The sequence below is a fragment of the Betta splendens genome, chromosome 6 (assembly GCF_900634795.4).
Source record: "Betta splendens chromosome 6, fBetSpl5.4, whole genome shotgun sequence".
Taxonomy (NCBI): domain Eukaryota; kingdom Metazoa; phylum Chordata; class Actinopteri; order Anabantiformes; family Osphronemidae; genus Betta; species Betta splendens.
In genome coordinates, this window is record NC_040886.2 from 17,167,450 (window position 1) to 17,190,984 (window position 23,535).

Genomic DNA, 23,535 nt, shown 5'->3' on the forward strand with positions numbered 1-23,535 from the left:
AGAATGCATTGCACTAAAACCATCTATTCATTCCATAAAATACACACAAAAGAACAACCCTGACTTCAACTGCTACATGCATACACACAATCTTTGTGTGTTTTTAATACAGAAATGTCTTCTCCTGCAGGTGAAGCACGAAGAGGACATTTTTAGCAGGGAACCAGGAGCACGTCTGTCTGACAGTGACGCAGAGTGAGACGCAGTTGAAGATGAGTCATCCTTAATTTACAGCTCATCCCAAACAGACTGTCACAGCCTGCAGACCGAATTCACAGATGCAACAAACAAACACAGACACAGATAATGAAGCTGTGATACATCAGACCTCTGAGGGTCTCATTAGGTCGCACAAGGACCCTTGACAGTTCTTATCATATATATTAATACCACTATACTGATAATAGCCAGTCTGTCTGTGTAAGAGGCCCTGAACCCTGCCTCTCACCTAAATGACAGCTGGGACAGGCTCCAGCAGCCCCATGAGTCAGATCACACAATGCTACCCCCCACCAACATCACAGCTGAACCGAACGGCACAAACAAACCAGTGGTCAAACATCATGATTAAAATCACCCCTTTCCTTTAGAACTAACTAACCAGCAGGGCACATTCCTCCACCTACACAGTATGTAAAATGTGTGTATTCTGTATCCAGTCACATGAAGTATACTTTATGTACTTCAAGTATCGCATCCACGTCTGAGCTCAGGATCTGCATTGTGACAGGTTACTGTGTAGATTTGATGGCCCACCTGCTATTTCAGATCAATTTACACAAGTGTACCTAAGAAAGTGACCAGTGGGTTTAATGCTCACATAAATACAAGCGTCTCCAGACAACAGCAGGTTAAAGGGGTGCAGCTTGTCCTTTTGAACTGTCGGAGACTTGCCGACAGTGAAGCCAGAGGCCGCCACCACATCCTGCAGGAAAAACACAAGATAAACAACAACAAGCAGAGAAATCAGGGATTAGAAGTGAGCGGACAGAGATGAATATACAGCTTTCTACCCAGAGGGAAGAATGATTGAAGTAGCAGATGTTGCATCTGGGGAGACATTAAGTAAAACGTCACAACAAGCCCCAGATGATAAGCTGGTGTGAAAAGTGGAGATTGTCCTTTGTTTTGTGTCAGCCGCCCCTGAGACAGCTTTAAAGGCTCAGCTCAGGGCTGACAAAGGGACAGCAGATAGTCTGAATAATCACGTTACAGAGACGTGCAGCTTGACAAGGCCTCTGATCAACAGCTGAGCACAACAGCTCAGGCTGCGACGACTTCTTGACTTCACTGAGCTTTACAGGACTTTGAGTCCCATCACGACGCCACCGTAGGGAAAACCAAAAACGCGGGGAGATGCTGCTGACAGGAGGATTATCCCTGACGTGCTGCTGTCCCCGTCCAGGTCCCAGCCACGGTCATGCTTTGTAAACAACGTCATATTAGCTGCGGTGTACAGATGTGGCAGTCTCTCAGTGGACTGAGAGGAGACTGTCACAGCCAGTCACTTTGTGAAATTTAACAGAGCTGCGGGATTTCTGTTACACCACAGACTTGATATGCAGAGGACGAAGTTAATGAGCTCAGGATCATACGTACGTTTAAAAAAAAAAAAAAAAAAAAAACTCCTAACGCACCAGCTACCAAACAGCTATGTTGAACCCATGAACAATAAAAGGTGCTTACGAGCACACCCAGCAGTTTGGTGCTAGGACGGTAGGGGGCAGTTTGTTATGTACAGACTCTAGAAGAATCAGGCTTGGTCGGGTGTAATTCCAACAACAGATTGTTAATTGGTTTCAGCAGTAAGAGTAAGAGCAACTGCGGTTTAACACTACTGGCCTCAGAATCCTGGAGGGAGCAAACATGTCTAGAACAGCTACTCTGACAGGAGCTGACTGAGGAAATAAATTGCATTTTCTGTGGCTGCTTCACATTTGTTTTTCCACTTAAGTACAGTAACTTAATGCAGTTTTCGCTTTCCCCCGTGGGTGAATGTGTATAACTTCAAATGAATTAACGTGTGCTGTGTTATCCGCTTCAGGGTCCGTTGGCCTCAGCGTTTGTTTCCCTTGGGACCTGCAGTCAATTACAAACTGAGGGTATAAAGAAGCTGGAGCAGCACTACTTTTTTTATGGTGAGCTACATCATCATTATTTTCTTGATACTCGTGTTGTGCACTATGTTGCTTCTAGATACAGGTTCTGTTCAGTGGCTCCTGGAACAGGACGATCACTTTTAGAGGGAGAGAGTTGTCTGGTAAAGAGTTGGTGAATGACAGAAGATAGACAGACACCTCCAGAATTTGTCCAACACTCAGGTTATAAAGAGGAGTGAAAGTAAAAAGACATGGAGTGTGAAATAAGGTAGAGCAGGATGCCCACAAACATCATCTCCATCCATGTGTTATCAAAACAACATCTGTGAGCATGTACTATATATAGATTCATATGATGCATGAATAATATAGCAGCTCTGAATGTCTCCTATAGAAGCAGATGCAATTTACAGGACAGTAAAGAAACCCTGGTGAGGCAACTGCTGAATTCACATTATGAACACAAGGAGTTTGTCTGATGATGGGACGTTTCATTGCAACCTACCCCTTGATTGACAGCTTGATTGAAATCCTTGGCCAGTGCGTCTAACAAGACAACATTGATGGATGGAGTCTGACACAAGGGGTATGAAGAGTCATAGTCTGGAAAAAGACAGACATTGGTAAATGAGTCAAGACCAGGTTTCAACATTTATACAAGGATCATGAGGGGGGATGATGTCCGTGGTGTACGCCAGATACGTAGTCAGGACTAACTTTATTCTTTCTGTGAACTGAAACAACAGCTAAAGAAACCGATGAAAGAGAAGCAGGTCAAACACTGTGTCAACACTGACGTCCTGGCTACAACCACACAATACAGGACAGGAGGCCTTGTTCACCCTGCAGCCAGCAACACAACGGGTGTCAGGATTTAAAGAAATAAAAGAAAGGATGTCACTGCCACAATAAGAGCCTGGACTCTCTGTGGCTCTTTAATCAAGCAGCTCAGAAATAAAAAGGCAATAGACAAGACAACAATGTGAGTCTCTGGGCTCCATCTGTTTCTACACGCAGACCTGCTAATCTGCTTACACACACACACACACACACACACACACACACACACACACACACACACACACACACACACACACACACACACACACACACACACACACACACACACACACACACACACACACACACACACACACACACACCACAACGCTGCAGCGGCATGCAGAATTGTAGCCATTTTGGGTCCCTCACTTTGGCTTTAAATCCCATTTACTGTCTGGTTAAGCCTCAGTGGGCAGTAACACTGAGATTTTGGATCTAAAATAGGTAGAAGGCTCAGCATCCAATGAAAACCGAGCCATGAAATTCACTCATTTTGGAATCAGGAAAAATGCTAAATACAATAAATAAACAATGACACTTAAACACCCAAGTGTCACATTAACTAGCTCAGATTAATGCGATGTTTCTATTCTAAAAAAATAAAATAAAAATACTGGTAAAGTCGACTACGACAAGTACACGAAAACATGATCAGGTACCGCTAGATGGATGTGTGTTTTACCTTGGATCACAGCTTTCAGAATGAATTTATTAGCATTTAAATTAACCAATGGGCCTTTGTGAACCACCTCTCCCTGCAAAAAAATATAAACAAGTTTAGTTCATGAAGTTATTTGCAATTTTAGCTGTTTTTTAATCCAAAATGAAACTTCTCAGCAAATGTGCTGGAAGCCTGTCCACAAACACAAAGGCGGGATCTCACTACTCGCAGTTTAACAGCATCATTTGGGAAGACCTCGGTAAATGCTAATAGCTATCTAGAGTGGAGCCAATGGAAAGAAAAAGACACAAACATACCTTTATTATTTTGTTAGCACAGTTGGCGCCGGTGCTAATGAACGCGATGGGAATCCTGCTCAGGTGTGCCTGGTCAGGTGAGCCTGGCCCCGCCCACTCTAACACAGGCATGGTGTGAAGGTGACCTGAGAGGCAAATGATGAAAACACTTTAACTTGATCATGTTATGTGACTCTGAACAAATATATATTATTTGAGGGAGGAAGCCAGAAAAGCGCTGCCATCTTCCCAGGAGACAGCACCTTGTTTTCCATCAGACCTTGGGTAATATGATTTCAGGCCAATTTGACTGGAGACTCCATCAATGGTAACTTGCTGACCAAGGACGGCAGAGGAGGAACAGCCTGCGAGGCAGTTGAGCTGTTCACTCAGCCATTTAGTCAGCTGCTCGTTAAGGCTGAAAGCCCAGCCAGGAAAACATAAAATCAAATTAACCTCTCTGATTAGTCCTGAGGGGACGAGGCAGAGTCATGAATTAAAGCAGGCTAAGTGATTCATTCATAATTTCAGATCCTTTTTGTGTGAAGGATCTGACCTACAGCTGCTACAGGTCACTCTGTCCACGAACAACACAGCTGCAGATTCACATGCTGTAGTACTGTACACCTACGTTTAATCTACAACACTGAGAAGGCGGCATTCACTTTATGTATACAGTATATGCAGTGTCCTGGCCTGTGTGGCCTGCCGCTTATTTATCAGCTTCAAAAACGGATGTCTGCTCACCTCACAGAGCAACAACAGACCCGGCACCGACAGTGGGCTGTAAACCATCAGCTGATCGCTGCAGTGGGAAGCAGGAGATAGCTGATCCTGCCAAATGCTGGCTTGGCCCCCAGCAGCAGACGATAAACGCCCTGTTCCTCTGAGCGTCATCGAAACCCAATGCTCCACAGCTCCACGCTGCTCATTAACTCCGAGGCTAACTCAAGTTCAGCCTAAAACCATTGTGCAAAAAGAGCTGCGAGAGAGACACAGAGCACATCTAACAGCAGCTCTCCAGATGATGAGGGCTGAAATACTAATGGCCTGCTTCCCCTAAAACACAGCCTCAATTAAACTCCCCCATTATTTAGGATGTGTGAGGATTTATATGACAAAGTGTCCACTCAGGTTTAGGTCAAAATTATATTCAAGAACAAAATGTATGCATTTCCATCTGTTGCTGCAAAAACACTTATTAAACAGATAACACCCAGGTTCACCGTGTCTCTCACCCTCCTTCCACTGAAAAAAACTGATTAGCAGCTAAGCTCACACGTTTAATTGCTGTTTTACCATCTCCAATTTTCCAAAGTACACTCATTATTTATTCACAGGGGTGAACTCCAACACACACAGCTACGTGTTGGCCACAACCTGAAGGTTCATTTTCTACAACATAAAGCCTCCAGCTGCCACCGGCATGCGCTCCAGCAGTTTCACCTATTGAGCTAAATAAATAAATAAAAGTTACACAGCTCAGCAGGTGATTTCAGGGGCTTTTATCAGGTCAGGAGCAGCTTGCTAGCGTTAGAGTGGAGGGAGTGCTCAAAGAACCCCCGTATTAAAAACCATTTAAATCCAGCACTGAGTCACGGGCTCTGTGGAGGAGAGCAGAGAGAATAGAAAAACAGAGACATGCTTTAAACTGTCTCACATACCAACAACACTGCTGTAAAGTCCTAAAGCTAATCACTCATTTAATAATAGCGATGGGAAATACGCACAATTCTCAACAGAATTTTTAGTCTCATTCATTTTCATTTTAAATTCAATATATCGGGCAGTAGCGGGCAGCTGCTTGCACAAACAAACTCTGATAAATCCAGATTACGTTTACATTACGCCAGCACCAAATTGCACACATTGAAAATTAAAAAGTCACACAGCACCAGAGCTATGTAACTGCTCAGGTGTTGATGCAGAACAAACGTGAGATAACAGGGGCAGCAATAATGGATTTACACTGATCGGGTGCAGACAAACACAACAGATGCTGATTCTGCTCTATATCTAATACATGTGAGAGTAGCTGGAGCAGTTTGTCAATCTTCCCTCAAATAGCATTAAATGATGAAGTCATTTGAATCCTGTTCTTAAATCTAACATTACAAATACAGATCATTTCTTATTGCACTTATATGTCAAAATGACACACATTGACTGATCACTAATTACATTGAACCTCTTACTGACAATGTCAATATCCCTAAAGCATGGTTAATATAAACCATAATGGACTCTCATTTATTTTCATCCTGTTTCATCTGATTCACGATCAGAAGAGGCTTAAAATATTCATAAGAACTGGAAGAGGTACAAGGATGCTCCCTGTCTGTGCAGTGGAGATATGTTTTAAACAGCATCCCCTCACAAATCATCTGTCTTATCTCCTGACCCCCAGGTTCAGAACACAGATCTGAAAGCTTTGTTTCTATGCAGACTCGAGGACCTTCCTCTGCGGCAGTCAAATCCTCCCACGGGACAGACATAAAGGAAGCTTATTTCACCAGCAGCGGCTCCTGAGAACCTGTCACAGGTTCAATAAAACAAAACATGGCAACAGAGGAACAGGCTTGCAGTCGGCGCTTCATTATTCCTGCACAAGTCGTGCTGTAGCTACAAAGTCACAAACTTAGAGTGGCTTCATCTAAACCTGGAGGATCACCCCAGGGAACTATATATATATATATATATATATATCCAGCACATTAGCTTTTAAATTACTTGTCCTAAAAAGAAATTACGTTTAAAGTGAAATTTTGAGCAGGCTTTATTTTTTACAGCGATTTTTCACCAGCAATAGTCACATAAAGGTAAATCATGGGATGTCACAGGATTTAGGAAAAATAGTAATAATGATGGTCACTACTTCCACCTTCAGTGTCTATAGTGTTCTTTTCTCTACAAGATGATTTTTATCTATTTGATAATGACACAAAGGTTATACAGTCAGTTTGAGCCATATGTAATACAATTTTTAACAGGTACTCATAAGTCTGACACCACTATAAAAAGGAGGCTCCACTTTAAACGAGCACTTACACATGCTAAAAAAAGTCACATGAGTTTTTGGATTACACTTCTTTGGATTAGCTTCTCTACAGTGAAACACATGAAGCTGCCAACTACAGTTCCCCAGGGACTGCTTTATTATTTTAATGAACATGGTCTCATGGCGATCCTAATGGACTCTTACAGCAGTTTCACATTCTGGAAAAAAAATGCAGAGATCCACTTGGGACCATATTTATGAAGGCAGCAGAACCAGCAAGGCTGTAATTGTTGTATCAGAGGAGATGACATGTTAAATAAACATTACATTAACTTACAGATAGTAGAAGACAGCTACTCATGGTAAGCCATGAAGCAAAAGCTCATCTGCAACAAAAGTAATCGTCTCTTAAAGGCAGAGTCATTTCCACCGCTTTGATTGTGTCGGTACAACATCAGAGGAACATCACACACACCACTCACTGAAATCACTTTCTACTTGAAACACTCACCGACTACTTCCAACTGCTTCGACTTTCCTGTTTATTTTAGCATCAATAAAACTTTACCATGCATGTCTTTTGGAAAGAACTAAAGGAAACCTTCCCTTTTAAATATGTATACATGGTGAGGACTAAAATAAAACACCATCTCTCTTTTTCCTCTACCATTTTGACATGTAGCGGCCACACACTGAAAATGTAACACAATAATGTCACAGCCAGTAACCACATAAAACTATAGTGGTGAAGCTTGACCAAATTCAACCCAGTTTTTTTTTATCTGTAAATAAAGTATGACACATCAGGAGTGTGAAATACAATCTACTAAACAAGCACAAAACAGATAATGTCTTAACACAATAATTACCCAAACAGCAGCCTCCCGGATGCCTAGAGTTTAATGTTTATCAGCTCGGTTTGCTTTGTTTCCAGTTCTGCTGAAATCCACACTGCACACAGACCTTAGAATAATAACCAGTGTGACTGGAACAAATGAACCAGATGCAAGTCAGCATCTTACAAAAAGAGAAGGATTTGTGATGCAATATCACAATAAAAAAGAAAGCGCTTTCAGAAATGCACACTTGGTGGTTTTCAGGTGATGGTGGCCAATGAGAACACATGGCACAGGTTTGTTGTATGGATCGCATTTATCAGTAACAATAGTGCTTCTTTGAAAACCAACATCCATGTTTAGTTTTCCATGGCTGAAAAATCAAGTGAGACACCAAAAGATGTAAATTAATGCTTTCTACCAAACTTCAGCCAATCAGGACCAAGCAAAGCAAACAGGGAAACAAACATGTCAGACGGGGATTGACGCTTGCGTTGAAACGCTGCCTTGCGGGCATTTTCCCTCTTTCCTGTTGACAAACAGCGACGGGGTGTCAAAATCACAAACTGTCCTGTCTGTACATTCAGCTGACACTAAAGAATTTGCCCAGAACAAACCTCATTTGCTCCACATTAGCATAATCTTTACCCCCCCTCTCATTTTATAGGATGACAAACATCAAGAGCTCAGAGTAGATCAAGAGAAAGGGCTGTGAACAGAGAGTGAGTTGTGATGTTTCTGCATAAAAAAAATCAGCAAATACAAAGACTGCTGTTCTGGAGATTTTAGTACAACCTCGGTGCGCCAATTGATGATATTTTATTTATAAAATATATGATATGATATGATATGATGATTTTTTTAATTTATTCATTTAGTTTCTATTTCTGGCAAATACTGAGATAATTTCCATATATCTAAGTATGAATTGTGCTTACGCCAGGACAGCAGCCAGCTTCTTTGACAGATTCTTCAGCATAAGTGACACTGAACAAAGGTTTTGCATCCTGTCTTATTTTTCCATCTAGGCATCAGGTGAAAACAGTGGCAGGTCATCTCTTTAATCTGTAATGCATCAGCCACCAAGGCAAAGAACAGCCACAGTCAGAGCCAGATCAAAACACAGTCTGTCCGGCAGAAGGTCGCCGGGGTCATGTGCCGTGTGATCTATCCCACAGCAAGCATCCATCACTTCCAAAGCAGGAGGCAAGCAGGTAGAGAAACTCTTACAAGCAGGTAGAGAAAGGACAAGTCACTCACAGCTCATAAATATTTAATGCTGTTCCACACAGAGGAAGTAATGAAGAGAACTGAGGGATCAGCCAACTGAGACAGAGGCTGATTAGTGATCTTGATACTAAACTTGTGTTTTCGCAGGCAAAATCTTGTGTCATAGAATACAGTTGTGAACTTCTTTTCATTGTAGTAACTAGATCATACAGTCGTCAAAATAATTTCCTCACTGTTTTACATTATGAGGCCCTCATTATTTCAGCCTAGTTCATTACAGATGTGTTTTATCCAGGCAAATTACAGTGGGAAGAGACAGACTGAGATTAATAGGTAAACATAGCTGATAGTCATGTTCAATCACGCTGCTGTATACCATGGCAAATTAATGCAATTCATTCTTAATTAGTATTTCAGCATTGTAGTCCCATTCCCCTGTCAACCAGCAAATGCACTAACATGCATATCTGTACAGGTTCCTGCTTGTTTCCCCTCAATGTGTTCCAATGATAGTAAAGACAGACCTATGGGAGAAGAAATGTAGAAAGAACAGCAAATAATATCTAATGGTGGAAGTCATTACAGCTATTTTCTCAGAGTAGACAAAGCTCAGAATAAAGGAATAAAATACACAGCAGTTCACAAAACAACAACAATCTGTGCTCAACTATGTCAATACTGCCACATGCTGCTAAACTGGTTATGGCACACACTGTACAACGTGATTAGTGCAAACTGCAATATTACTGCATAAAAACCGACCTTTGCACAACAAACAATGTAGTTCCATGTTCACCAGCTAGTAACTTACTGATCAATTAATAAACGACTAGCTACGTAACAACGTGACAACGTAACTCATTTCACGTAGGGTTTTTGTTTCTTATTCATATCTTCCCCGTTCGAGTTATTTCACATATCTTTGGGTAAATAAAGTTACTGGTAGTTAGCCAGTTAGCCACTTTAGCAAACAGTTAGCTAAATAGCATCCGATTTAACAAGCACCTAGCGTACAACGGCGTTCGCCTAAAGAGTTTAGACTTAGACTCAAATATTGATAAATCAAGTTAGCAAAGAAAAAAGTACAAACGCGCCCCACGCGAGGAATAATAGCTTGGTGACGTCTTGTAAAACTGAAGCCAAACTCCTTTCCAAATTCCGGTCATTTCAACATTCATTGGCTATTTACACGTGCGCATACAGAAACAGGAGCTAATATTTTGTTTTTTAGACGCACATAACCCCTGGTAAAGATCGGCAAACATACATTTCAAAAGGTCGCACGTTATTTAACTTGAAACTGAACTTTCACTTCGGATCGCAAGCGTTTCCAACTAACGTTAGCATAGCTAGCATTAGTTTTGCTGCGGCCAAAACAGAGGGAATCAACACAGCAAAACATTAAAGACATAACGTATTACTGTTCAGATTCTAGTTTTTATTAAACGTAGGGCGGTGTTTACAGTTGACATTACACCTATTGTTGGCCTCACGTTGATTAACAGCGTCCAAACGTTAATAAAGAAATAACTACTTACAAACAAATTGTCACATATCATCCATAAACTTCACATAATAACAATAATAATAATACAAATAATAATATTAATCTGCTAACCTCTGCCAGTCCGAATGCTGAGTGAAGCCTGCTGCAGTTCAGTTTATTTCCCTCGCTCAATTTCGAACTGCAAGACTGCATTAACGCGCATGCGCACAACAGATGGGCGGGTTGAAGCGTTTGGGACGTACAAGTATGTACTGTACGTATACAAGTATAAATGATTTAATATAATAATAATAATAATAATAATAATAATAATAATAATAATAATAATAATAATAATAATAATAATAATAATAATAAACACTGCTTTAGCATTTTTTTGTGTTTACCTTGATCCCATCTGTTGCTTCTAACGTTTATACTGTAGTTTCCACATCTTTGAGCTACTGTACTGCTTTTTCCTGACAATAGGTTCTATCTAAAACAATCAGCTTTGTATTCATTTATTTAACACACTATCTACAGCTGCTATACGTTTCCACCGCTGTTCCAAAAGTTCTCCTCCAGCACCAGCTTTAGGCCTGGCTGTGTGACACAGCTAGAGCTGGAGGAGGTGGGATCCTGACATCTGATTGACCTGCCAGCCTCCAGACTCTGACGGCAGCCACTGGAAGTGACAGCAGACGACTCAGTTCCCCACAGCCTGTGACTCCGCTCCTATAAAAACCTGCGTCTTTGGGAGTCGTTCCTGCAGCGTGTCCTCCTGTCAGGTTAAAGTACCGCAGACGATGCTGGCATCAAACATCGAACTCACACTGGGAGAATCTGTTTAGGGTTCTGGTCTGGAGATAACGGTGCAGTGCAGCATCGTGTTCACTGTTAGCGGTGCTTGCTCCTCAGCCGTCCAACAGGTAATCCCACTGAAAGCCAATGAATTCAGCTAACCACCAGGCACACAGTGGAAATACAAGTACCTCTGCCATTTGTAATAAAGAAACACCTGCAATAGATTTAAACAGTCAACAGTGTTACTGCTGCGTAGTCATAGGTTAAACTAAGCTCATCTTATCAGTATAGTGGTGCTGCTGTCTGATGCCCACAGATCTGATACATACCAGTACCACAAAGGTTTACATACAGTATGCGTGGTTCCAGAGTTAAAGAGTGTAGCTTCCATTGCACCAATGTCAGTATGAATAACCAGAGCGCCTTTCCTTCCAATCTGTCGAGTATTGAGGTATCGCTCTGCAGATGAATCTGGATCGATCAGTATCATTACGTTCAGGGACGAAACAACAACAACTTCCCTCTCATCAAACAGCAGCTTTGCTCTGAGCTATCACCAGTGTCATATTCACGCTAAGTATACAGATGGAAACCCCAGGACCTTTACCAACCAGATTACTGACTGTTTAATTAAACAGAAAAATGTCAAACACTCCTGGAGCCTGTGATAGAAAGCATAATTCTGCTGCTGTATTAGTAAGAGGCTCATTACTCAGCACTAATGAGTTTCTCACATCACAGCAGCAGACCAGGGTTCGGCTCCAGCTTTATGTTTCTAATCAACTGTACTCCTCTGCGACAAGTATCACCAATAAACAACACAGGACGTGATATGGTCCTGTTTGATCCTGCTGCTGTCTGGACCTGATGCCTCCGGCTTCTAGGTCCTGTTCAATTTTATTTACATAGCACCAAATCAGAACAAGGTTTCCTCAAGGCCTCAACACTTGTTCAATCTCCACAGCCTGTCAACCAAATGACTCAACAGTGGTCCGATAGAACTTTGGTTCAATCAAGTGGCCAAACACAGCTGATTGTAAGTGTTTCTATACAGTAGTTTAGTGTAATCTAATCGTATTTACATTACACTAAACTTTACTGTTTATTAGTTGTCTAACCTGCTCTATAATCTAACATACATTTATTTTATTAAGTTTAATCTATATTTTCATTGTAATCTTTAATCTAATACTGTTATTCGAGGTATTTTATTTGAATTGAATCTCTTTTTTTATTTTATGTAAAACATTCTCAAATGATGATGTTAATAATCTAATCTAATCTAATTTCCTGTCTTAATTTTATGTTGATAAGACTATTCTCTAGTTTATTCTGGTGCCGTTTTATCTCATCTAAATTTGTTGAGTGTAGTCTCAAATTCTATCTAGAGAATGTCTAATCTATTGCCTCTAATTTAATCTAATTTGTTCTAGTGTACAATCTGATTTTGTGTCATTGTTTCATTGTTTCAAGCAGAAAAAACTGCAGCAGACACTATCGCAGAAGCTTTGTGGAAATAAGCAGAAGGTCGGACCTGGGCCCATCGTGTGTCAGCCACAACACAAAAATATGGCCATAAATCCAAGCTCCCAGCAGCTTCGGGGGCCTGAGGGGGGTGGGGGGTGCTGGGGGGAGGAGAAGAGCTGGATGATGGCAAGACGGTGATTTACTCGGCCTGAGCGCCACACAGATGAGCTCCATCATCTGTGAGGCTCGGGACGGCCTGAGGAGTGCAGTTGTTATATGGTGTTGTTGCAGAGGGAGACGAGGGCACGGCGACCTGTGATTCACACGGAAACATAACCTGAGTTATTCATTAAACTCACAGCAACAGGATTTATCGGACCTGGTTTTTAAATTGAAAAAACATACAACTCCAATGCCAAATATGTTGGGATGGTGTATGAAGTGCATGTAAAGTACTATAAGAGAAAACATAGCTTAAACAGAAAAGAAAATTGAAAATATATCCATATAAACTTTAAAATTGATATCAGCAACATGTATTAAAAAGTTGAGACAGGGTCGTAACATAAGATCGAGTTTTCTTAGTCTCGGGGTTTTTTCTCAGTCACGTTGACGTTCTTTTGTAAAATTAGTCTTGTAAAGCCAGAGTAGCTGTAATTGATCCCAGAATTATTAATACATGGGTTGCAAATAAGATTTTTATGGAGTTAATTGCCACAAGCTGATGGAGAGACTTCTGCGTCGGATCAGTTACGTGATAATGTGAAGGAGCAAGTCAGGAGCGTGATAACAGCACGACAATGAGGGATGACGGGGCGGATAATTACAGCCGCAGAGTGTCAGTGAAGATCTTATATCTAATCAGACATACAGAAACACCACCACAGGGATATTTAATCTGAACTATCAGATGAAAGGAGTCTTCACCACAGGGCTCCGGCAACGAAACCACAACCATCAACTTTAACAAGGATCATAAATACCAGTTTTGAAGCTACGCACATCTACTGTATATTGTATTTGTGACTGTACTGAGATCTATAGAAAAGCCGAAAAACCCCGCTGAGCAGCACCAGCAGACAGAAGAAGCCTCCAGCAGCACCAGGCACAGGGGGAGGCCATCTGGCGTGAAGGGACAGAGATGGCAGCAGAACAACAGTTGACAAGAGAACAGGCAGCAAACACGCAGGCAGACTGAGGCCAAGGCAGCAAGTCAAGAGTCACACAACAGAGATTAACAGGCTCGAGGCGTTTCGGTGCAATTACGTCAAAACCCGACCAGACGAACCATGCAGACCCATGTCACGGAGCAGAGATATGATCCTTTGCTCAATAAATGCATGAGACCTGCACATTCCAGTTCATTTTCACTATGTTAATTGCACCTTTTTATTTTTTTGAGAGGCCAGGGTTCCTCCAGCAGCATCAGCAGCCGAAGAGCAGCAGCAGAACCGACCCGTCGGTGTTTAAGGACAGCGCGGGGGCTGGACGGCCTCAGGATGCAGTGAGCGAGCTCCTTATGAGCCAGCGCCGGACAAGAGGTGCAGGTTTAACGAGGTGGAGGAGAGGGATCATTATAGAGCCGCTTCAGGAGCGCGTGGAGTGCGAGTGGGAGTGTGACAGCGTGTTTGACAGCAGTGAAGTGTCGCGTCGAGGCCTCTGGACACGGAGGCAGGCAGTTAAATGTGCCGGCCAATCAGACGCCGCAGCCAATTCTGCTTTTTGATGGTCTTAACTAAACTGTTCAACCGCTGACTCAGTGTGGATAGAAGGGTCCCACTGTGCAGCCACGCGTCCATAGGTTAACGATGCTTCTGCAAAGCTAAGTGCTCAAAGTGTGTCACAGACGCTGCAGACACTGTGTTTGTGGAGGCAGATTAGTTCTGTCAATAGAGCTTCAATCCCTCCGTGGTCAGCGTCGTCCTGAATGTTAAGTAGAGCGGAGCACATACAGTCTGGAGACAGAACTACTGCAGGTGAAGACTGATGGATGTTTCTGACCGTTTAGCTTTTAGTTACCTATTAAAGGAAATCAATGATTCTCCAGTTGTAACTTCATGACAGAGCTTCAGTGGGTCACAGTGATCCAGCTGCTGACAAACAGCAGCAGTGTTTGGTTCTGGACCGCTGGGAAGCTTCTGGTGGGTTTAGTAGTGAGACGGGTGAAGACGGACAGGTTTCCTTTTCATTGTGATAAAGGCGCATTTTGCCATTTCAATTGGCAATAATAATTCAGAGCGGAGCTGCATTGGCGGAGCTTCCAGTGGCATCGCTGCCTGCTTCTCATAACGGCTCCGTGGAAACAGACGGCCGCTTGTTCAGGCAGCTCCATCATCGGCACCATTACAGAAACTGCAATATTTGTTTAGTAGTTTAATTAAAGTTTGGGGTGTGCCAGGGACGCGCTCACCCCGATAAGCCTGCGATGAGATGTGTTATTTGTCGGAACGCTTTTATTGGGTTTCATGTGAAAGATGAAAGCCGCTCACCTCGTACAGCGTCTCAATTATTATACTTCAACAGTGGAGCTGTGCTAAGGGAGACAAATGGCTCATTACTGGAACTGTTCTGGTGTAAACATTTGATTAAAGAAGTCATGTTTTAATAATCTCAGAAGCTCATTTGTCAATCATTACTTTAAATAATCGTAAGAATAAAAAACAAATACAAAGAGAGGGGAATTTAACAATTTTTCATCATGAAATATTTCGTAATTACAGCAGCTCTGCTGCACAAGCAAATCAGTTGTGCTTGGCATTCTGCATAATGACTACAAACGGGCCAAATCCATGGCAGAGGTGCTCTCCTCCACCGTTCACATCTCAGATTCAGAGTTTAGGATGTTCACTCACAGCGATGCTCGTGTGACGCCGTCTCCTGGGAGGTAAAACCCCCCCGGAGAGTCAGAGAAGCATGCGATTCAACGCTGCTATTCAGGTTTCCTCAAGCGCGACGCATCACTTATGCCACAGAGATGTCGTCTTCAAGCTGAAGCACTCGGCAGATGGGCCAGTTAATGTACAGCCTGCGAACGTCAATCCAGGATGTAAATGGCTGCTTTTATGGGGACACGATGCAGGGAAGCGGTGGGAGCCGACGCTCAGTGATGCCACCGGCTCATGGAGAATGAAGTGTGCTCTCTGCTCGTCTGGTGACGCCGGAGCCACTCTCTGTGCTGCCTTTGAGGCTTTTGCTTACGTCGGACAGTGTGATTGATGATTTACCCTAAGAGAAAACACCTCTCCTTGTTTAGATCACAATTTTTATTGCTTATCCACGTTTGAACTGTCTCCTTCTGATCGACACAGCAGCTTAATTTAACTCCAAACCTCCATTTACATTCTGTTAACCTTAAATATTGTCAGGTTTTTCTAAGAAAACATTTGCAGCCTGGACGACAGCAGCAGAGATAGTGTCACTATAAAGAAACGGAGGCAGAGCATCCATCCTGCAGCCTGTTGGCTGTTTTACCTGCAGCGTTAAATCAAGCTGTTTTATATCAGGAGAGAGGTTTCCCTGAGTTGTGGGAGAAGTCCGACCCCTCAGAGACATGCAGGTAACCTTGAAGAGGCATTTACCAGCATTATACAGATGTTCGCGTGTGATTTGATGCCTGCTTTACGACCCTTTTATTCCGGCTCTTTACTCCACAACGCACTCGTTCTGTTGCTCTGCTGTGACCTCGCCTCATCTGCATCAATAATGCATGTCGCCTAAAAACGTTAAATGGGAGCAACCAGTCTTTAATTCCAACACCTTAAATAATTGATGCTGTTGGAATCTGATGCACTGCAGATTTCAGCAGCTTCAACACTGGAGGAAATTTACATGCGTTTACCCACCGATCTACATTTCCCATCAGGCCCAGAGAGCACCTGCCAAATTCCTTAATAAACACAGAGCTACGCACGCGTGCTCGTCCTCATTGTTCCAGTGCTGCAGTCTGACTGCTGGAGAGACTTCCTTCTTCTGCACTGATGAGCACAGGGAGCTCTGCAGGTTTGGGAAAGTAAAAACTTGAATGAGAAAATTCAAATGAGCTGCTGACTTTGTGCCCAGAACCTGTCAGGTTAAAACTATTTTACACTTCGTTTTCTTTTCCCACTGTGTCCTCCAGCTGTAATGCCCATAAAAGTCTATATACTGTACAGTAGGTCCACGTTCTCTGAGGGCTAACACCCAGAATAAATTATTACTGTAGGTTCATCCCTGTAATTAGTTCCATTTCTCTACACTGCTTTTATTCTGACAACTTCTTGCCACAGAGCGTACTTCCTGTCTCCTATTCTCCAGCGACACTGCTTCCTGTTGCTAATTAAAAGACCCTTTTTCCACAAATTCACAGTAAAAAGGTGACAACATAAGCATAATGCATAAAACAGTAAAGTTATTAATTTCTCCATCCCAGTATATTTAAAAGCACCGATTTACTGGTAGCATGTCTGGAGCAGGTTAAATTCTCTCACATAAAGGGATGTTGCAGTAAACAACTCACTGTCACCTGCATCTGCATCAGCTTCATAGTGGCAGCAGTGGCCTGTCTGATATCGTTTTCATTTCTATGGTGCATAAATAAATAAAAACCTTAATGCATAAAAGGGAAATCACCTGCAGCTTTAAAGCCAAGCAGTCAGAATGAAGGGGTTGTTGAGGGGACAAGCCTGGATTCACATCTCTGGATTTATTTCCATTCAGCCTGTTGATGTTTTTTTTTTTTCCTTTTTTATTTTTATACAAATCAATTCCTTTTTTTTCTATTTCATTTATGACGGCAGAAACAACATCCTTCTGTCACTATCTCCTCGTCTCACGTCTTCAGCCGAAGCTAATTTTAACAATAAATTGTACGCCGTGGAACATTTTTGGCCTTGAGCGATTTAATGCAATCACATACTGTACAATAGTCCTACAAAAAATGCTAAGTTTGTTTGACACAGTGTCACACAATGTCACACAGGCCAGTGGTTGCAGGACGACCAACAATATACATGAAACCAGGAAAAAGTCTGTATTGAAAGATCCATCATGTTTTAACCTGCACTTGCTCGAGTATAACAATAAAAATAAAATTATGTTTTTGTTGCAATGATTCTTATTTAATGTTGTGGCAACAGGTTTTCCTTTCAGAAGGAAAGTCAGGAACAAAGCTGATCTGTCCCCTCGTTCTCCTTCCTGAAAGACGAGTCGCAGGAACGTGTTTTTGTGGAATGAGACGTTATTTCTTCAGACACGTCGCCGCTTTCTGATGACTGTGTAACTGGAAGCTATTCCAACTTCACGCTGACAGATATTTATAGACACCAGACTGACGGTTCTCATTTGTTGCTCCGTGGTTTGGTCGGGTTTCTGCTCAGAGCAGACTGTTGGTTCTCAGCATCAACATTTACTGTAGATGGGCTGTGCCCAAGTATTATCATCTGGTGACCTTCTTCCAGGAGCCAGGTTCATCTCCCTCCTGTGATGATCTACATCATCTTAGATTTTATGTTTCGCGGTATTTGCAGCTTTTCTATTGAGGAAACAACTGCAGCAGAGACTCATATAAATAGCTTCTTCACAGCCAATGCGACCATGCGTAGAATAACACACACACACACACACACACACACACACACACACACACACACACACACACACACACACACACACACACACACACACACACACACACACACACACACACTGAAATGCCCGCAGACAATTACAAAGCTTATTATTTCTCTCTGCAGGACGTTCAGGTGTTTCTCTTTCTCCAATTTTCTATTCTGCAACTGGATCAGGGTGAAACCTACAGACTGTTCATCAGCAACACCACCAGAGCGAGTCTCACTGAGGTGAATGGGTGTGGACTGAGCCGTCTTTGCACCTGTTGTCTCTCTTTTTGAGAGGTGGGTTTTTGCTGCTTGTGAAGACAAACGACATCGATGCCGCCTAATTGCTTTGGTTTCATGCATGTTTATTGATTTGTTTGTTGCGGTCCTGCAGGGTGAAGTGAGGCTGGAGCCACTGTATCCAACTCCAGTTTGACCTCCGTCCTCTCGTCTCACTTACTTCTTTCCTCTCTGCCACTCTCAGGCTGCAGAATTATTCTGACAGTCCAAATTGAATTTCCAGCTTCTGTCTTGGTCTGAGCGTTTTCTCTGCCGGTGGTCTTGAGCTGTCACACCACGCAGCAGCACTGCCCATTTATTTTTCCATTATTCCTTCAGATAAACATCTTGATGTCTGTGTTTTGTTGCAGACACATTAAAGTGTCATTTGAAAGTCACAGACGCACATGGAGCCGTGGAGCAAAGCCACTTTGCACCGTTTCACAATGTCACGCTTCATCACGTATGAAACGCGGTCACGTCTGAGTTTACGAAACACAACAGGCCTTAAAACCATGTTATAACCAGTGCAATTTAAAAGACAGGGCACGTTTAAGGAGGTGTGGTTATTGTGTAGATGCTTTTAAAATTATTTTAGGGATGATTGTAACAGTGCAGAGCATCGGATGCATCACTTTGCCTGGTCATGAGAAATATCCAACACACATTAAAGGACAGGATGCCAGGTTGGTGATAAGTCCCCTATTTCCCTTCAAAGAAACTCCGTTCCTGTGGCTGCAGGATAATCAGCGTCACATCTTTCACCATGTAATTGTGAAGCCAGTGCTGAATGTGTGGTGAGAGGTTGTTGACAGAGCTGAGATCATATCACACCCATCGCTGTTGAGAAGCTCCACTCGATCTGATGGGGCATCGGGGTCAAACGCTCCAGCCATCGCTGGCATGAGGCCGTGTTCCTGACACGAACCTGAAGACTCTACATCACAGCAGTTCATGTGGGTTTAAAAAGCACAGTCACTGTTTGTTACTTGCACACGTCTTTGGGAATGTTTCTTCGTCTGATGTCAGACAGAAGAATTAATCCAGTTCCAAAGCTGAACTTTCATAAATCGGTGTGTGTTTCCCTGCGGTGAACAGCCGGTGCCGGTTGTCAGGGTTGATCAAATTAAGTGAACGTCTTCAGCCTCGTTACGGCAGCGACGCCGCCGTTTTCGCAGCGAGGTGCATTTGACTTCTATGTTCGCAGACGAGACGCCGCCGTTCAACCGCTCCGTCCCGTCACAGAGCAACAACTACCGGGCGACAGCGGGAGACGACAGATGAGCAACACATGAGCTAAAGAGCCCCATGCAGCTCCGCGTCTCATCCGCACTGACAGATTCAGGGCGACAGCATCGCAGCGCATCAACAAGAGACGGGACGACACGCGCACAAAGGCTGACGCCGTCTGTGAGATGCAGAACTTACCTTTAAAGGCAGTGAGGCTAAGCCAGACGTGCTTTCACTGCCTCTTCCTGTGACCTTGGGTAACTGGGAAAATGAAAAACATCAATTACAGCCAGATTTTATATTCAGTTTTATTATAAAACTACAGGTGAGACGGATCTGAGCACTGAGCGGATGTGTCAGGTGAATAAACACAGGTAGAATAAGAGTGTGGGTACAGTAAGTGGTGCTGAGCACAACAGGTGTTCAGCTGTCACGGTTCAATAAGCACACAGGAAGCTCAGTAATGCTGCTGAGACAGCGCGGACGCAGGAGCAATTACCTCACCTGAAAACGGGGAAGAGCAGGCGGAGCAGCAGGGAACGGAGCCAGAGACGGGTCGTCCAAGGGCGAGCAGCAGAAAACGCAGAGGAAACACCCCGAAGCTGAGTTCAGGAGTCTGATGCAAACAAACAATGAAGGAGAAGACGCGTGACCAGCTGTAGGAAGCTGAACAACAGCTGAACAACAGCTGATGGCCGTCAGTGTCAGCCAATCCAGAAGCAGGTCCACTCCAGGGGGCGGGGCTTCACGGAGCACCTCACCTGGATGAGAGCCTTCAGCCACGGTCACTCTGAGATGCTGCACTGTGGTAGTCTGACATTATAATGACTGACTCCATTACGTGTCTGTAACTTCCCCAGTTCTGGATGTTTAGACACCTCCCCCTAAAAAAAGAACCACATTTACAGCTCGGCACATTTCTTTATTTTTATCCATGATGAAGCGTCTGTATGTTTGTGTACCAACAGGCAGCAAGTGGGTGTCGGCTGACTGGGACGCCGCGATCCTCTGCTGGATTCCTGCACAACCACAAAAGCGTCAGAGCTGAATCTGTTTAGGTGTTACTCACCGCACTTATCTGTTCACAGCATGTGTTCCTCCCAGCTCCTGCCTCATTCTGAATGCGTTACAGCGAAAACATTCATCCCCTGTCAAACGGTACACCTGTACGCCCAGATACACTTCACTGATTCCTTTCTATCGCTGTTGACCTATTTACATTCCCTCCACGCTCGTGTGCTGAGGAGGGAAACAAGCCGCTCGATGGCCTGCAGCCTGGAAAGTCTTTCCTTTGGTAAAACTCAAAACACTTGATGACGAGTGTGGAGGAATGTTGATGAGCAACACACCAGCATCTCCGCTGTGAAAAGCCTAGAGTCAGAGCTTCAACCTGTTTCTGACCATTATTAATCTTCATTTAATTTTTATTTTCACATTTACTGGGTCACACTTTCAGGTTCCCAAATGGTATGAAGGAAATTTTCCAATTTAGCTTGGACATGGCTCCTGAACATAAGCCAGGCTCAAAGTCAAATTTAGCTGATTTTCTCCACTAAAATGATACGGACTCAGAGTGTGTGTGTGTGTGTGTGTGTGTGTGTGTGTGTGTGTGTGTGTGTGTGTGTGTGTGTGTGTGTGTGTGTGTGTGTGTGTGTGTAGAGAACAGGCACCCACAGAACAGATGACGTCACCTGCTTCTTGCTCCACTAACACGTTTATTGGCTCAACGGTTTAAATTGTGTTTTCATGATTCAAGATGAGTTTGACCTCAAGGAAACAAATCACACTCAGTTTTATCTCCAGCATCTCTAAAAGTCTTGGAGGAAACATCAGCTCAACGTTCCCTGAGTCAATAACAGCAATGATGTGGAAAAGAAATGAAAAGAGTGTCCTTGCTGTGTTATGAGGAAGGTTATCTTAATCACAGACTGGGCCGAATCTGCTTTAAGGAGGTTACAGTGGACAAGGTGATCTTTGACACAAGCGGCTGATGCTGATTGAATCGTATTAGATTAGTAACAAGACTCCAGGTGAGAAGCATCATTATGATAGGATGAGATCAAGCACAGCTCAGTTTGTTTTATTTGAATAATCAAACATATTATATAGGATTAAGGGAAAACTCCACTTTGACCAAACACCAGGTAAAGTAGAAGGTTCCAGCAGCTCCAGGCTCTGGAAGCGCGACCGCCTGTTTGCTCGGTGCGACGGAGCAGTGATGAGAGAACAGAACAACAGGCAGCAGCATGTTGGGCCACAGACTGCCGCTGGAAGCAGAGGACGGCCTGCAGCAGTGATAATGACAGGAAGACGGCAGCGAAAAGGTATGAGCAGCGACACGGTGGCTGGCGCTGGTCCGGTCCGGTCCGGTCCGGTCCGGTCCGGTCCGTCTCCCTCCATCCTTGGGGTGTATCTGTAAACAAACACCACCTCAGAGCAAATTAATGAAGAAAAATAAAACGCTCTCCTCCACCGGCAAAGTTAACAGTGTGTAATATGTGTGTGTGGCCAGACAGCGTTGGGATCATTAGTTTGAGTGTCCAGGACGGGTCATCTGCGCCTGCAGGGGCCCCACAGGGCCTCACCAAATATAGCCTCTGCCCAGGAGCCAGAGCACCAGTGTGTGTGTGTGTGTGTGTGTGTGTGTGTGTGTGTGTGTGTGTGTGTGTGTGTGTGTGTGTGTGTGCTAGGATGAATGCAGGTATATGAGCAGGTCCATCTGCAGATCAGCTGCTCTGCATCTGTAAAAAGGCCTATTCTCATTCTAGACAGACTCCATTAGCAGAGAGTGGTTCCTCTGGATTTTGACCCGTTCATTAGGAGGCAGCTCTGGACTGAGGGCAGGTCAGAACCTGGTCAGAACCTGGAGGGTCCAGTCTTTCCTCTGTGGGTCTTTGGTGGCTCCAAGAACCAGGCCTCAGCTAGTCCCTGTAAAAGCTGTAGGTTTTAGGGGACGGTTTATGTGACACGTGCAGGACTCGGACTCTTTCTGCACAGAACCGTCTGTACTGTGTGGACTTGTGCCTGCATCAAACACTCTCTCCTTGTGTTTCTGGATGCAGTGGCAGAGAGTTATTCAAACTAGTGAGATCCACTGCCACTTTAGGTTTCAAACATCAAACTCGCTGGGAACAGACGCTCTGCTTATTCTGTGCAAAGACTGAGCATCACTACTGTCCATGCATTTACTTCAAATAACAGCTTTAAATCACCAAAAGCTCCAGTGCAGCTGAAGAACCCCATTAGTTCAGAGGTGTCGGGTTTGTTGGTCCCGTTTCCCTGACTGTCCAGGTTCTGTGCAGCAGAAATGGTCCGATGAGAAGCTGAGAAGCGTCTGCAGGCTTGTGTGTGTGTGTGTGTGTGTGTGTGTGTGTGTGTGTGTGTGTGTGTGTGTGTGTGTGTGTGTGTGTGTGTGTGTGAGTGTGTGTGTGTGTGTGTGTGTGTGAGTTAGCATTTGTCAGAAGTGTTTTTGTTCCTAAACAGTCAACACAGATGCCTGTGAGACGCAAACAGCAGATTCCACATGCTGATCGTCATCTGATTCACATGTTAATATCACACAGGAGCGGCAGTGAATGATCGTGACCAGCCTCTGAAAACGAATGCGAAATGGAGAGACAGGCGGCATCCAGCGACGCGTCCTCCAACATGTGCGGAGGCATTATTCCCAGGAAATGTCAGGCATAATGCGTTTTCAGCCAAAAGAAAGGGAATG

General features: G+C 43.6%; 1 protein-coding gene across 6 annotated transcripts in view; it reads right to left on the reverse strand.

The window, feature by feature from the left end:
• Positions 1 to 20,716, reverse strand: part of pot1 (protection of telomeres 1 homolog) — a 38,423-nt gene extending 17,707 nt beyond the window's left edge. For 2 of the 6 annotated variants that reach the window (XM_029153341.3, XM_041071150.2), the window contains exons 1-5: positions 10,582 to 10,722; positions 3,921 to 4,045; positions 3,625 to 3,697; positions 2,605 to 2,702; positions 821 to 925 (exon numbers count right to left, since the gene is read on the reverse strand). In XM_029153341.3, coding sequence (XP_029009174.1) covers positions 821 to 925; positions 2,605 to 2,702; positions 3,625 to 3,697; positions 3,921 to 4,031 — 387 coding nt within the window. In that variant the 5' untranslated portion in view covers positions 4,032 to 4,045; positions 10,582 to 10,722. Of the gene's footprint in view, positions 1 to 820; positions 926 to 2,604; positions 2,703 to 3,624; positions 3,698 to 3,920; positions 4,046 to 9,422; positions 9,464 to 10,581; positions 10,723 to 20,018; positions 20,082 to 20,324; positions 20,437 to 20,581 lie in introns of those variants that run through there. The other 4 variants (XM_029153342.3, XM_055509922.1, XM_055509921.1 and 1 more) reach the window with 4 other exon arrangements.
• Between the last annotated feature and the right edge of the window lie 2,819 nt (positions 20,717 to 23,535).